This window comes from Meriones unguiculatus, chromosome X (assembly GCF_030254825.1).
Source record: "Meriones unguiculatus strain TT.TT164.6M chromosome X, Bangor_MerUng_6.1, whole genome shotgun sequence".
In the NCBI taxonomy this organism is placed as follows: domain Eukaryota; kingdom Metazoa; phylum Chordata; class Mammalia; order Rodentia; family Muridae; genus Meriones; species Meriones unguiculatus.
In genome coordinates this window covers 40929773-40945076 of record NC_083369.1, presented here as the reverse complement: position 1 = coordinate 40945076, position 15304 = coordinate 40929773, and the positions used below count along the sequence as shown (strand labels likewise).

General features: G+C 37.3%; 3 protein-coding genes across 7 annotated transcripts in view; 2 read left to right on the top strand and 1 right to left on the bottom strand.

The window, feature by feature from the left end:
* Positions 1-3317, bottom strand: part of Brcc3 (BRCA1/BRCA2-containing complex subunit 3) — a 29867-nt gene extending 26550 nt beyond the window's left edge. For 2 of the 3 annotated variants that reach the window (XM_060375134.1, XM_060375135.1), the window contains exons 1-3: positions 3093-3317; positions 2478-2494; positions 1646-1700 (exon numbers count right to left, since the gene is read on the bottom strand). In XM_060375134.1, the coding sequence (XP_060231117.1) occupies positions 1646-1700; positions 2478-2494; positions 3093-3215 (195 nt within the window). In that variant the 5' untranslated portion in view covers positions 3216-3317. The remainder of the gene's footprint in view (positions 1-1645; positions 1701-2477; positions 2495-3092) is intronic. The other variant, XM_060375136.1, reaches the window with a different exon arrangement.
* A 487-nt stretch (positions 3318-3804) lies between these two features.
* On the top strand, positions 3805-10456 carry Mtcp1 (mature T cell proliferation 1). Of its 2 annotated transcripts, none has more exons than XM_021629043.2 (5): positions 3805-3942; positions 8326-8477; positions 8593-8763; positions 8844-8895; positions 8977-10456. In XM_021629043.2, the coding sequence occupies exons 2-4, from the start codon at positions 8373-8375 to the stop codon at positions 8889-8891; spliced, it is 324 nt and encodes a 107-aa protein (XP_021484718.1). In that variant the 5' UTR covers positions 3805-3942; positions 8326-8372; the 3' UTR covers positions 8892-8895; positions 8977-10456. The 2 variants fall into 2 exon arrangements, with proteins under 2 accessions (XP_021484718.1, XP_060231120.1); XM_060375137.1 differs by having other exon boundaries at positions 4346-8477.
* On the top strand, positions 3872-14729 carry Cmc4 (C-X9-C motif containing 4). 2 transcript variants are annotated; one of them, XM_021629044.2, is made up of 3 exons: positions 3872-3942; positions 10481-10548; positions 14356-14729. In XM_021629044.2, the coding sequence occupies exons 2-3, from the start codon at positions 10491-10493 to the stop codon at positions 14502-14504; spliced, it is 207 nt and encodes a 68-aa protein (XP_021484719.1). In that variant the 5' UTR covers positions 3872-3942; positions 10481-10490; the 3' UTR covers positions 14505-14729. The 2 variants fall into 2 exon arrangements, with proteins under 2 accessions (XP_021484719.1, XP_060231122.1); XM_060375139.1 differs by lacking the exon at positions 3872-3942 and adding an exon at positions 9314-9450.
* The last annotated feature ends 575 nt before the right edge of the window (positions 14730-15304 follow it).

The window sequence follows — 15304 nt, the reverse complement described above, 5'->3', positions numbered from 1 at the left end:
CACTTATTTCTGCTAGAACATACATTGTATTCTATTTATTTTCACACTTTTCTCGTCTACAAGAATGCAAGTTTCTCAGAAACAGGGAACCATATTTCATTTATACCTTACTTACCAGCAACTAGTACAATGTGTGGTAGGCATAGAGCAGATGAAAAATAAAATTAGGAACAGAGACAGATGAATACATAGCTTCTCAAAGAACAACGAGACAAATAACTGCCATCAACAGGAACTATAAAATCCCAAAGATTACATCTTAGAGTACTGAAATAAAATACATGCAGACTAAGAATTCTTTAGTCAAGAATGTATCCTTTAAACTGAAGACAAAAGAAAAGACATCTTCAGATGCCCAATGGAGGGAATCTATTATAAGGACAGAAATTTTACAGTTCTTTAGATAGAAAGATAATTCCAGAAAATGAAAAAAAAAAAAAATGTCAAGTGCCATAAAAATATCATGCATGGACTATACCTAGGCTCTCTACACATATATACCCAACGGGCAGCGTAACCTCCATGTGAGTCCCCTAGAAAAGGGATTGGTGGCTATCTCTGACATGGTCTCTGTTGCATGCTTCTCGATCACTTCCCCCTGGTGGGGCTGCCTTGCCAGGACACTGTGAAGGAGGAAATTACACAGTCCTGATGCAACTGTATATGCTAGTGTGGGCGTGGGAGGGGGTCTCCCCTTTTCTGAGGGAGGGGAATAGGGAGATGAGGGAAGGACAGAGGGGAGGGACCAGGAGGAAAGGAGGGAGGGGACTAAGATTGAGATGTGAAAAGAATAACTAAAAAATTGTATAAGCACAATGAATAAAGAGTGTATAAAACACTAATAGCAATGTTAAATGATGCTTAAAATATATATAGGATAAAAAGGTAGGACAATGATCTAAAAGGTAGAGAGGTATAAATTCAAATAAAAACTGTTCTAAAGTTTTATTGTGAATACTCCCCAATGCATAATTATTCAACCAAGGATTTTTTAAGTTTACGTTGATGGGAGGTAGTATATATTCAGTAAAAATTGTACTTTAAATTTGAATTTTCTCCTGGGCTATTGATAAACATGTAGCATAATACATTTTTGCAATGTTGAACTATAGTTTTTTCAGGGAGTCATGCAATCATGAAGATAAACAACTGTTAATGCACCATCTGTAGAATATTTGGTACTTTAGGTGTATTGTACACTTGGGGTCTATGATATTTTCAACTTACAGTGAGTTTAAGATATATCAAAATTATATTATTGGAGAAACAGTAAAAATAGTTGTGTTAGATTGTAACAAATGATCATGACATGAATAGATTGCCTATGCAAACTATAAATAAATTGAAGATTGGGTAACGAGGAAACAAGAATATGAACTAAATCTCAAAGTCCTAGGGGAAAGGCTTGAAAACAGGCAGTAACTGTAAGGAGAGGAACTGGGTAATGTGATCAGATTATTCCTGTTGATCCAGTAAAGTTCCTACAAAATCCAGAAACATTCTAGCAAGACTTTTCATCTGATTTTAATAGGAAAAAAATGCTGTACAATTACAAGGTGAATTAATATCCTAGCTGAAGTATTCAGACTGCAGAAATTCTTCCCCAACTGAAAATCTCAATCATGCAAAATTTTATCCTACATACCTTTTCTGCAACTGTGCGCATTTCAGTTCCAGTGTATGTAAATTTGGAGTCACCCCTATTGGAGATAGATTAGAAAAGGGGGGAACTGAGGTTTGGAATAGAAGAAGAAGTCAAGGAAAACTAAGATGAACCATTTTTGCAATGCAACCTTGGTTGAAACAGAAAAGGGGAGAGGAGTTTAAAGAAGCCAAAGGTTTTACCATCTCTCAAGCTTTCAAGCTACTAGAACCTCTAGGATTACTGTAGGGTTCACAGGGGTGAGGGTGGGGTGGGGCAGAAATCCACTGGGGAGTTAGATGGGGGCATGGGCCAACAAGGGAAAAGCCTCCCAATGTGTGGACACTATCTGCCACAAGGAAAGTAACTGGCATATCCCTGACTTTTCAGGGAAGAGAGACTATGAAACACATAAAGCAAGAAAATGGAAAGCAATAGAGCCAAATGTCAAGTATATTGATCGTCATTTTTAATAAACTGTCTTTATTTTAGTCAACAAAGTTCTATTTGTGTAACTATTATGCAGTAATAACCAATTGAGCTCCTGGAACTCCAACAAAACTCTATTTATAAGAATTTTACAGGTTCACTTACGATGCTTGTTCCTTCAGCCAGATTCTCCACAAAGGAGCATATATATCTCAAATAAAAATCATGCTATAAGGTTAAAATGAATCTTTAGAATTGTAGTGGAACTCAGCTTATAGTGAGAGAGATCTATACTGTTAATGTTAAGATAAAACGTGTAAACACTATTACCAAAGTTGTTCCAATTCTTCACTAAGAATCAGTTTAGAGATTATAATATGGTGTAAATAAACAAATATAGTCTTACCTTATTTCATCATTCAACTAGAGTAGGAAAGAGCAGAAAACATTACTGACACATTTATTTAGTTACAGGGATGCAGATTTACATAAAAATTAGGCCATATGCTCACACACAACAGCAGGAAAGACTGGAGAATTTGTTCTCAGTCCTTTACAACTACACTCCATTTCCTCATCTACTTTCACACCTCTGTAACATTTAACCACAACAGAGACTTTGGAATCCACAAAACCCTTCTGTTCTGAGTTCTTTGCTAGCTTTTAAAATGCTTAGTGATAACTCTGCTTCTCGTAGGGAAAACTGGTGGCGAGACGTGAGGCTGTAACTGTGGGCTACTTGTTTCCTAATACCTCGATGTCCTCATTATATCAGAATGCTTCTTGCCTGATTCGCTGTTTTAATCATTGGTACGATAACCCCTAACCCCATGGGCTCATGCAGACGCTGACGGTTTGCAGGTACATAAGCATGTATTAGAGGGCCAGAGGAAAAGATCCCTGCGACAGCATTAGAAAACAAACTCAAAGGTTCTGAATCACGTCCTGTGGCCTCTCAGCCACCTCAGGGACTACTGGGTACTGATCAGGGGGATTTCAGCCAGGCTGCCGACCTACTCACCTCCCCTATACATAGACCCATCACCTCCTCCTTTTCTGTGCTCAACGCATGGTTGAGACAAACTAGGAAAGCGTCAGACTCAAGATGAACCGCCTGCACAGCTTGCACCACCTGCACCGCCATCTTTGTCTGTTCCACTCAAGTCCGCCCAGAGCCCAAAGCAGCCTGTCCAACCCGGTGCTCAAACGCAGCCTTACTTACCAGCCCAGCGCTTGACGCTCCGCCCAATCCTGGCCTAGCGGCGCGGGTTCCACGAGGGCGGAGCCTAGGGCGCGGAGGCGGTACCCGCCTAGCAGCACCTGGGAGACACCCGGGTCGGTCTGGGCTGGCGAAGCAATGGGACGTTGGGTGGTGGTTGGCAAAGGAGGTCTACGCGGCAGGCTGGGCGGCTGGGCGGCTGGGCGGCTGGGCGGCGGTGTTCCCCTGCCGGGGCGGACGTGGGCTGTGAGTAGCTCCAGGACGCCAGGGCAGACGCCTCCATAGTGCTGGCGCCCATTTTGCCCGCCCGTTGAGGAAAGCCCGGCGCGGCCTACACACGTCAGGGACAGCTCTTTAAGGCGACATGGCTGCGAACAACGGCCTCTTTTGAAAGTCGGTCCTAAAACAGTTAAGGTTTTATTTTATTTTGTTTTATTTCCAAGTCACAGCCCTTGAATCTCTCTGGACCACTTCCGGCTGCTGGCCTGCACCTCCTAACTTCGGTTCTAGTGACCTCGGCCCGGGATGTCCCTTGGTCCGTCCTGGGCTCACATCGCGATCCCTGCTTGACTGTCCCGGGGTGGGGGACCTGGAAGTTTTAGCCTAGCTGTTCTGGAGGCGGAGTAATCAGTCCAAGAAACATTATATTCATGTGAGTAACCTTTTACAGAAACAGTGTTTTACTGTATCTGAAAAAGTAACTCCAGTTTTGCTTGCTGCTACTTTTTAGATATATATTTGTTTGATACAGGAAAAGGATTGAGGGACCTCACTTTTCAAGTTGGGATGCATCACATCAAGGAACTAGTTCTAGTAAATTTCCTCTAATCTCTTTGCTGGTGTCAGACATGGTTAATTTATATGTAAAACTAATTTTATTTTAAAATATGCCGATAAACTACGGAATAAATGTGCAAATCTTCCAGTTTGCAAGTTTACCAATTACAAGAAAGATTTAGTACTGATTATATTTGAAAGCAAAATATATGACACGAAGCCTCTACAGCTCATACGCTTTTTTTTTTTTTTAATTCCTTTTGTACTTCTGAAGCCAGATAGATATGGCAGTGCTGGAAAGTGAACTTATTCAAGGCGATACTTGAAGACGTGATGATGCTTTGTTCTTTTTCTCCTAAGTCACTTCCAACCCATGTCTCCCCGCAAGTACTGTCCCAAGTTCAGGTCACTGTGGTGTAATATATATGCCAACAACCTCTGTTTGCAAACCTAATGCTTATTCCACATCCTTCCATGATTAAGTTTTATAATAATAAAGGTTGGAGCAATTACAGGGGTGTAATTGACCCTATCTATATCTCTAAGTTTCAATTTTATGTCATGCGTTATTTTCAGGTACTGTCCATAGTTAAGGTGCCCTGCCTTGATGGCCCGGCAAGGCCTGCTCATCTTCTTACATTTGCTTAAGAGATCTTTTGAATTGATCAGTTTGTTTAGCCACCTTCAAGAACAAAATTACTTTTGTTTGTTGATTTTAGTCAGTCTAGTATTCTAGAATGTTCATGCTACCTGTTACAGCTCCAAACGTTTGACTGGCGAGGGAAATAATAATTAACCTTTATAGCAAGCCTATTATGGGCTAAGGACTCTACTAATAATTTACATATATAATACGTAAAAACTGCCTCAACTGGAATCAAGCTGTACAACCTTTTTTGTGCCTTACATGCATCACCTTTAAGTGGGAATAATACTAATCCCCATTTTATACCATCTCACGAAAACTGAAGATCAAATGGGTCAATGCACCTAACCACATGTTAAACATATGAGAAGTGTTTAATAAGTATCATTGCAGTCAATATGTTCATGAATTTACACCTCAGGGAAACTGGGGCAATCTAAATGTCAAATTAGATTGTCTGATGGTAACAACGCTTCCAAGTGGCACAAGGAAGATTTATTAATCATCCAAGCTGAAACCTCGGCCTGTGTTCTTTGCCAACTGAAATTATAATTGGATGACGTTATTAAATGCCTTCAAATAATTAGCATTTTCAACTTATCGATGCTATTAAAAACTGAAATACCTCAAAATTAAGGCAAATCATACTCTTTAAAAAAAAAGATACAAAACTATTCTTTCTGTAAAGGAAAAAAATTAAATTTATTTAAAGTATAACCAAAGAAAGCTCTTCTGTATTCTATCATCCATTTAGAACCTATCTAAAACTTTTCCTATCTAAAATCTATCTAAAATTTACAAACCATATAAAACTAATCTGTCTAGGTCAATATGGCTTTTGGAATCAAGACAACTTCTATGGAGGAAATATCTTTTAGTGGTTGTGGTAGCTGTAAAGTTATACAAACATGTTTGGGATACATTTGTATTTGAAACTGGTAATATTTTTAAGTTACATTGCATGGGTTTATATTCCATGTATTGTATTGTGCCTTGTAACTAAACTTATCCTGAGGTTTTAAGATATTCCTTAGTTTGGGGAATCTTGAATTTTGTGAACAAATACCATATACCAAAAAATGTTCTCTAGTCAAATAAATTTGGGAAATGTTCAACTATATAAAAATGTCTGTATAGTATAACTTGCTCAGACTTTGAACATTCTGATGTGCTTTTATGATCTCCAATATTCCCAAAGTTATTTGACCAAGAAAAATGTTTGGATCAAGTGTTCTAAGAATCATATTTATGGGAATGATGTTCCATTCATCCAACATGTGATTTTATAGACTTTGATCTGAATGCCCTTCTCTCAGCCTTTCATTTCTCTATTTCTCTACTGAGAGTGTTAATGGTTTTAGTTATGTGGTGGCTTATCAGTCTCTTGATCACTGCAGCTGCCTCTGGGGCAATTTGCCCTCTGAATGATAGGACACATAATTCCAGCCTAATGTACTGAGTGTTGTTCCCAGGCTCAATTTGTTAGCACCCAGCCTATTAACCTTTGGAGGTCACAGCAGCACACTATACTGACTTTCTTCTGAGAATATTTTGTAGTGCCTCACAGTAATTCAGAATATCACATGCTATCTGCCTTCTCTTCCACTGGAATTACTTCCTTTCAATGTCAGTATGACCAATAAAGTTTTGTTTTTATTCAAAAGAAATGTAAATGTCAACATGTTGGTTGTTGCTAGGAACTATCTATCTATGAAGTTGAGATGGTCTTAAAACCCTTAACAGTTGGATCCTGCTTTCAAAATGTGTGTGTGTGCTCATTTTTATTTTTGTATTAGAATTTACTGGGGGTTGTATTTCTAAACCTCTAAAAGAAGAAGCAGAACACTTGTATTTGCTAAATGATAAGAGTGACAAAATATGTAGCTAGAGACTCATGTATTTTAGACAAATAGAAAGGAACAGCAGCTTGAAACAGCCCTGGTATTTGTAAGAAATTTTGGTTTGAATATGATGATAATGATACTATTTGCTAGAATTGGATACATGGGGTGTAGCAACTGAATGAGAAGAAATTCACGGTAACTCATAACTTTTGAGTGTACAGAAGAGGTGATATTGCCATATAGAAAGTAGAGGTTGGTTATGGAGAAATAATTCTATCATAAGTAAGTTGAAAAATGAGAGAGTACATCCAGGTTAAAGGGGGACCATGTGAGAGATTCAGAGTCGTAATCACTTGGGAAATGAATGAATAACTATGATGCCTATTTATCAGTCACAAAAATGTGACCATATATTTTTTTTTTTGAGACAGTCGCCTTATGTAGTTAACCGAGAGTGTAGCTGAACTTACTTTATAGCCCAGGCTGGCCTGAACCTTGCTCAGCCTCTGGCATGGTGGAATTACAGGCATGCACCAATATACCCATTTTAAGACAGTAGTTTTTATTCCTACTTTCCTTTTAGGGCATAGGCAGAAAAACAGTGTTAAGGGGGAAAAAATCAGATTTGGGATGCTGCCCCCCCCCCAAAAAAAAAGACTAGATTTAGCTTCATTCCTTTATTTTTGTCTGCTCATTCCATATCATGATTGACATTTGGTTTGTTCTAGACAGTATCACTTTGAAGGTTCTAACCATCTCCCAAACTATGTTTCATTTTCTTTATCACTAAAAGGCACTTATTGGTCTTTAGAGTGGGACAGCTAGCCACTGATGTATTTGTGCTCTGTAAAGTTAGTAATACAGTGAATCCGCATCATGATGCTATGAATGGTTTCTATGAGATTCTATTCATGAAAAATGCATGTGAAATTATGAGATCCAAAGCTGGGCAGGAGACTATTACGGAGAAGTTCCTTACCACCCAAAACTGAGAACTGTAAAAGCAGAGAGATATTTTTGACCTTTTGGTTTGTAGAAAAAAAATTTACAACTATGTCTCTGAAAAAAAAAAAAAAAAAAAAAAAAAAAACAGGCTACTGTGACATCCTGCGTAAATGAAACAGGGAGCTAGACGGGTGACTATTATTTGCTTTCAGGAAGTCATAAAACTACACTAAATATCTTTCCTAAAATGAAATCTCTTTCTGGATATACCTTGCTAGTATAAATGACTTTTAAATAAAATGACAGATATTTCCTTTGTCCTTATAACAAACTTAGTCTCATTTTAGAAAGCCGCACACATTGAGAATCTTTTTAAAATGTAAACTGCTTGGGAGTTTCTTTTATCTGAGGACTATGGCATTCATGTGTCCATTTAATCACTATCTTTCTGCCAAAACCATGTCCTTGGTACACTTTTGTGTATTTTCTGTTGCTAACACACTGCTGAATAATGCTTTGTAAATACAAAAAAGAGACCAGTGCCCAGCCTCCTGCAGTTCTCATGTTATCTCCCCACAGAACTTAGAGAATTCTTGACTGCTTTTCCATAGAAAGTTAACATTAGCTCGGCTTTGCTTGAGTGTCACTTAAGTTTTCATTTTCAAAAAGCTTAAGAAACCATTTGATATGTTTAGGTTGTACAAGTAGATATGTGCGAGGTTTGGTTCTGGTTGGTGGTTGCTAGTCCCAGGTCACCTTGCTCACTAGTGAGTTCATCCAAACCTCAAAAGTCACACCTGTGTCCTGTGCGCGGATGCTGCAGGCTTAGGTGGAGAAAAGCAGGGCTAGAATTGGAACCCAAAGCCCAGAATGGCAAGAGAGGATGTGGGGGCTCCACCCGATCATCTCTGGGTTCACCAAGAAGGTATCTACCGCGACGAATATCAACGCACATGGGTAGCTGTGGTGGAAGAGGTAACTGCTTTCATTTTATTTTATTTTATTTTTAATGTTGCTTTAAAGTAACCTGGTTGCTATTTAGTCTCAATATTCTGATGTCTTTGGTTTTATTTTTGATCATACCTATTAGGAGACAAATTTCCTAAAGGCTCGAGTCCAGCAAGTTCAGGTTCCCTTAGGTGACGCAACTAGGCCAAGTCACCTTCTTACATCCCAACTACCTCTCATGTGGCAACTCTACCCAGAGGAACGCTACATGGATAACAATTCTCGCTTGTGGCAGATTCAACATCATTTAATGGTATACATGTTACTCAATCATTTTCCCTGTACTGGGGTTCCTACAGCAGAGTACTTTATAAAATCTCCTTTTTCTGACAGGTCAGGGGAGTACAGGAACTGCTGCTTAAACTTTTGCCTGATGGTTAACCTGGTATGTATTTTTGTTTTTTCTCTTTCTTCCACTTGTTTTCATTCTTTTCAGTTGAAGTGATTTGAATGATTTTTTTTTCAGGTGCTGGAATTCTTGGAAGATACACTCCTCTGTTCTATTCATTATATGGCAATCACCTCATTCACCACTGCAGTGCTCCCACACTTGGGCCCGGGGAGGTGGGCTGGAGGGGAGTAGTTTGAAGAACTGCTCAAGAACACAGATGTTTAGGAAGGGCCATGAAGAACACTGCCAGCACTACAGAGAAAGGGATACACAGGGCAGAAATCAAGTCAACAAAAGCATTTAGGCAGGATATGTAACTTCAGATTGACTCCTTTGGAAATTGCCATAGAACCTTTAATGGACTTCATCGGCTGAACCTGGGATCTGGTGAATCCCACAAAAATCAGCACATGCTACAGAACAGATGCCCTCATCACCAAGGACTGGGTACTGATTTAGAGAGAAGAGAGCAGCTTCTAGCAGCATCAACATGCATTTGTCGCTTATTTCCCCTGCAGCAAATTCACCCGCCTTTCCTTCTTCCATCCTGTAAATATCTGTTTTGTTCTAGTGTTTCTCATCCCACTACTGACCTAATTTGGATCTACTGAGAACTTAAGGAGTTCTGGGGGAAAAAAAGGTTATTTGTACTGATGAAATTAGCTACAGAGGCTCCTATGCCTTTCTTCTTTCTGAAACTGTCTCTTTGAATTGTTTTTATGAGTTTCTCATCAAAACTTTGTGAATCTAAATTCTTTCTTTGATTACAAACATCTTACATATTTGGCATCCATATGAGCTCAAAAGATAATGTTTAATTGGCACGTTTCTCAAGAGGTAATAGCAACTAACATTGCTAACTACGTGTAAAGAATTTCCTGAATTAAAGCAGCCATGACAGTTTATGTACATTAAAGTAAGGTTTTGCTTTTTAAAATAAGTCTTGGGCCCAGAGCAATGGTGCATGCCTATAATTCCAGCTATTCAGAAGACTGAGGCAAGAAATCACTTGACCCCAGGAGTTTGAAGCCAGCCTAAGAAATAATGAGACCCTGTCTTAAAACAAAAAGTACTTGGGTATAATAGCTACCATGTATTAAGTTCTTACTGCCTCCCAGTTACTATTCTGTGCACTTTATATTTTTTATCATGTTTAGTCCTTCCATCAGTTCTTTGAGGTACGTATAATTCCCGTTGACATGAATAGTGAAAGAAAGAAAAGCATTCAAAGAGTTTAATCATTTACCAAGGGTTTCTTTTATTAATCATAGAGCCAGGCATTGGGCCAGGCCTTTAAAATTGTGGTGTCATTACAACATTGGTTTACAATATTCAAGATGACTAGACTGAATTTTTTCATCTAATTTATATCTGCCATACTTAATTGAGATGGAGATATAAAAATATAGTTGATTTATCCTATCAATGAAGAAAGAATATTTTTATGCATTTATTTTTCCAGCAATTGTAAGGTCATTCTACTTGCCCCCAGAAGAAAATTCCATGTAGATAGGCTACAAAGTCTTTATAACTAAAAAAAAAAAAAAAAGAAAAATTATAATACTTTTTTTTGTTTTAGTTTTCTGGATATGCCACAAAAGGATCCATGCCAGAAACAAGCCTGTGAAATACAAAAATGTTTGCAAGGTAGTATATAGATATTTTTTAAAATATTTTTCAATTTTACCTGTCAACTATAAGAAACTAAGTTTTCAGCAACTTATATTAATTTTAAATGTAACACTTCTGTAATTAATTAGTCATGAATCTTTTCTCCATTGTATCATGTTGAGTATATTAAAAGTAATGTGATACAGGGAATAGGAACCCATCTTCCATGGCAGAGCACTTGCCTAACAGGTACAAAGCCCCAAAGGTTCTATCCTCAGCACCACACACAAAAAAACTGATGTCGTTTGACCCATGAGTTCTTGAGTTCAATTGTACATTAGAATTACCTGGAAAACTTTAAAATTTGTCTAGCACACTTAAAGCAGACTTCCTGAAAGTAGGGTCTGAGCAGGAATCATTTTACAAAGCTAACCAGGTGATTTTAAAGCACAACCACAGTTAAGAATTACTGAACTAGAGCTGGGCACTTGAGAAGCAGAGTCAGATGGTTCTCCATAAGTTCAAAGCAAGCCTGGTCACAAAAATGAGTACCAGGACAGCCAAAGCTGCACAGAGAAACTTTGTCTCAAAAAAACAAAACAAAAATTAACTGAACTAAACAAAACCTTTCTATAAAAAGACTGCTTTGGAGTAGAGGATATGCCTCAGGGATAGAACACTTGCTCAGAATGTACTAGGCCTTAGTTTGCATCCTGAACACTGCATGTCATAAAAAGAAAGAGCCACACATGATAATGCATACTTAAAATCCCAGAAGCAGGAGGATCACAAGTTCAAGGCCAGCCCAGGCTACAAAGTGACAGCCTATCTAAAAAAATAAAAAATACATACCACATAGACAAGTTTTAATAATAGACCTCAGGGACTAGGAATTAGCTCAGCAGAGGACTAATTGCCTAGTATTCATGAGGTCCTCAGTTTGATCCCCATCTATGTGTACTCTAACAAGTTCAAGGTATCTGGGCCAAAACTCTGGTGCCTGTAACTTCTGGGCCCTTTGTTATAGTTGATTAATTTTGTTCGATGCTGCTTTGGCTACTTGAGGTCTTTTGCTCTTCTGTATTAATGTAAAGATGTTTTTCTAATTTTTTGAAGAACATATGAACATTTTGGTGGGTAGTGCATTGAATTTGTAGATCATCTTTAGCAGTATTGCAATTTTATCAATATTCTACAGATTTATAAGCATGGAAGTGTTTTTCGTTTCCTAATGTCTTCAGTTTATTCTTCAGGGTTTTATAATCTTCATTGGAAAGTTTTTTTTTCTTTTTACCTTAATTAGGAATATTCATGGGCATTTTATTTTTTGAGGCTATTGTTTTCCTGATTTCTTTAATGAGTTTATTAGTATATAGAAAAGCTACTGATTTTTATATGTTGATTTTGTGTCAGTTCTAACAATTACAATGGAGCTTTTGGCTTTTCTAAGTATAGAATCATATTTATAGTCAGGAATAATTTGATTTCCTGCTTTCCTATTTGTATTCATTTTATTTCTCTTGCTGATTTCTCTGTCTAACATTTCAAATACTATAGTAAGTAAAAAAGAGTGAATGGAAACCCTTTTCTAGAGAAAAAAAGGTTTCTCTCTGTTTGGTATAATATTGGCTATAGGTTTCTTATATATAGCATTTATTCTGTGAACATACAACCCTATTGTACCTAGTTTCTTCAAATTTATTTTACATGAAAGGATATTGACTTTTACTAAGGCTTTTTCTACATCTATTGAGGTGTTAATATGGTTGTTTTGACTATATATGGTAATTATTGGTTTCTTTATGTTGAACCATATATTTATCCTTGAAACAAAACCAACTCTTTTCAAAATGTCACTGAATTAAGTTTTAAAGTAGCTAATGTAGGCTTTCTACATGTATGTTCATTAAGGCTATTGATTTTGTAGAACGAATTTAGAAGAATTCTTTCCCTTTATTTTTTGTATATGGGTGTTTTGCCTTTATATATGTCTGTGCATCACATGTATGCTTGTTGCCCATAGAGGCCAGAAGAGGGCATTGGATCCCAATCCCCTGGAACAGGAGCTACAGACAGTTGTGAGCCACCATATAGTTGCTGGGAAGCAAACCTGGGTCTTCTAGAATAGCTGCTGCCAGTGCTCTTAACTGCTAACCCATCTCTCCAGCTCCATTCTTTCTCTTTCTATTTTATGATCTAGTCTGAGGATCATTGGTGTTAGTTATAAAAATGAACAGTGGTTGTAGAGCATCTGTCTAGCATGTACAAGGCCCTAATTTCAATCTCCACTACTACAAATATATCAGGGTCTGTGCTTTTCTTTGATGGGAGACTTTAAATCATACTTTCAGTCTCTTTGCTTGCTATTGATTTATTTCAACTTTTTCTGTTCTGGGATTCAATTTTGATAGGTCATATATACAGAAATTTGTCCATTATTCTTAGATTTTTCCAATTTATTGACAACATTTTTCAAAATATTCACTAATTTCATTTGTTTCTGTTGTAATATTCCTTTGTCTCCTATTATTGTTATTGTTATTATTATTGCTGCTGTTGTTGTACTGGAAATTGAACCTGGGGCCTTGTAGAAACACTACCAAATGAGCTATATGCTTGTTGCTTTTTTAATTTTAAAGCAGAGTTTCATTGTCCTATCTAGTCTTGAATTTACTCCATAGCCCAGGTAGGCCTTGAACTTGAGATCTTCCTGCCTCAGCTTCCTGAGTAGTTTAGGATTATAGCTCTGTGAAACTGGGCTTAGATTGTAATTTTAATTAATTTGAGTCTTTCTTTTTATTAGTTTAGCTACTTTGTCAGTTTTGTTTCTCTTTTGAAAAGGCAGCTGTTTTATTGACATTTTCTGTGTATGTGTATGTTCTCCATTAATTTTTTATTTAATTTTTATTTTCTTTTCATCTATTAGTTTTGAGTTGGGCTTACTCTTGTTTTTTCTAAAATCTTGAGATACATTCTTAGGTTTTTATATGAAGTCTGATTTTTTTTTTAATATGGGCACTTAAAAACTAAGAGCTAAAATGTACTACAGATCAGACTTAACATACTTCTACAGAATATAATGTCTAATGCCAGCATAATAAATATTCATTAGCCTATGAATTTTCTCCAGGATAGATCAGGTTGCCTGTCTTAAGGGTATGTTGTTCCCTGTTCCAAAATCTTTTGGTATATACAGCCAACCTTAGCTACCACTAGCCCTTGTTTATAGATGGCCAAGTAAATGCTCACTTACTGGAGGCTCTCAGTCTGTGTGGCTGGGAGACTGACAAATACCCTAGCCCAGTGCCTCAGAGAATGAGCATGGACGTCAATTGACCACTGAATTCTGAGCTGGGGGAGGGATGCAGGAACTAAGCAAGCCATAGGTGTTGGTCTTGACACTCAACCTAAGTACCCACAGTAAACTACACACTGTGGTCACATTATGTTTTATAACCTTTTCAAAACCTAAAAAAAAAAATAAAAACATTGTTAGTGCACAATTTTATTTTAAAGAGGGGGACATTAAATTTGACATCAAAATGCAGTTTGCTATGAAACTGTGTAGGTTGTATGAATTTTTCTAATTCATCAAGTTACAAAAAGGGACTAGTGGCCACTAATCATATCAAAACCATTTATAAATTGTAATTTTCTTCCTATTATACTTCTAGATGGTTATTAATGGATTTTCCTTTTACTTCTTGACCTGATTATTTCTAAATCAGAAAGAATTCAATAGAGCTGGGTATATCTTATTTTATAGGTGCTAAGTAAAAATGATTGGAAAATGCTTAGTTACCTTGTACATGAGATCATTACTAAGAGTTGCCTGTTTTTCAGCCAACAACTATGTGGAAGCAAAGTGTCAGGCTGTCGTCCAAGAACTTCGTAAGTGTTGTGCTCGATATCCCAAGGGAAGATCTCTTGTCTGCTCAGGATTTGAGAAAGAAGAGGAAGAAAACCTGGCACTGAAGTCTGGATCCAAGTAAAGTTGTGCTGAGAAGTTAAATTCTGCTTCATGTTTCTCTCAAGCATGTTTTATTTACCATCCCTTCTTCAAGCCAGGTAGCAGCAAACAGCAAATGAAAAAGTCAATTGTAAGGGTTAGCAAATATGCCATCTATGCAAAATAGACCAAATAACCTATGTTAGAATATAAATATGTATAATGTAAAAGGGAGGTAGGTGCTAAAATAAACCTATTTTACATGAAATTTTTGGATTGTTACTGAATGTACTTTAAGAAACTATTAGATACCGATATTAATGAATTCTCCTTCAATCACCAAGTTCAGACTATTATCTGTATCTTGCCTTGCTTGCAAAATCTTGGATCTCTGTTGAATGTGGATGAAACACTGCATAGTATAGAAAACACAGATTACTATAGAATAATATGAAACAATGTGAAGAGGAAGTAGACAATGACCAGAGAGACCATTATGCTGACATACCTATTGAAGTAGATTGTATACTTTTTCTTTCAACATATTTTAACCTTTCTTTTATTGTATATGAGTAGGTGTTCTACCTACATGTGTGTCTATACACCTTGTATGTGTTAGATCCCCTGGGAGTGGAGTTACAGACAGTTGAGAGCTGCCATAGGGATGCTGGGGAATTACACCCAGGTCCTCTGGAAGAGCAACCAGTGCTCTTAACCCCTGAGCCATATCTCCAGCCCTGGTTGTATACTGTTTTCTAAAGTTTCTAGAGAAGACAGCATTTCTAAGGGTGTTTTCCTATCCAGGTAATTGATAAACCCATTTGGATTAATTTGTAAAAGAGA

Excerpts from the sequence above, each read along its gene's own strand:
- Mtcp1 (XM_021629043.2), top strand. The coding sequence starts at position 8,373 with ATGGCAAGAGAGGATGTGGGGGCTCCACCCGATCATCTCTGGGTTCAC. Across the intron at positions 8,478-8,592 it reads GGGTAGCTGTGGTGGAAGAG|GAGACAAATTTCCTAAAGGC; the intron begins GTAACTGCTTTC and ends CATACCTATTAG. Across the intron at positions 8,764-8,843 it reads AGATTCAACATCATTTAATG|GTCAGGGGAGTACAGGAACT; the intron begins GTATACATGTTA and ends TTTTTCTGACAG.
- Cmc4 (XM_060375139.1), top strand. The coding sequence starts at position 9,392 with ATGCATTTGTCGCTTATTTCCCCTGCAGCAAATTCACCCGCCTTTCCT. Across the intron at positions 9,451-10,480 it reads GCCTTTCCTTCTTCCATCCT|TTTTCTGGATATGCCACAAA; the intron begins GTAAATATCTGT and ends TTTTTGTTTTAG. Across the intron at positions 10,549-14,355 it reads AATACAAAAATGTTTGCAAG|CCAACAACTATGTGGAAGCA; the intron begins GTAGTATATAGA and ends CCTGTTTTTCAG.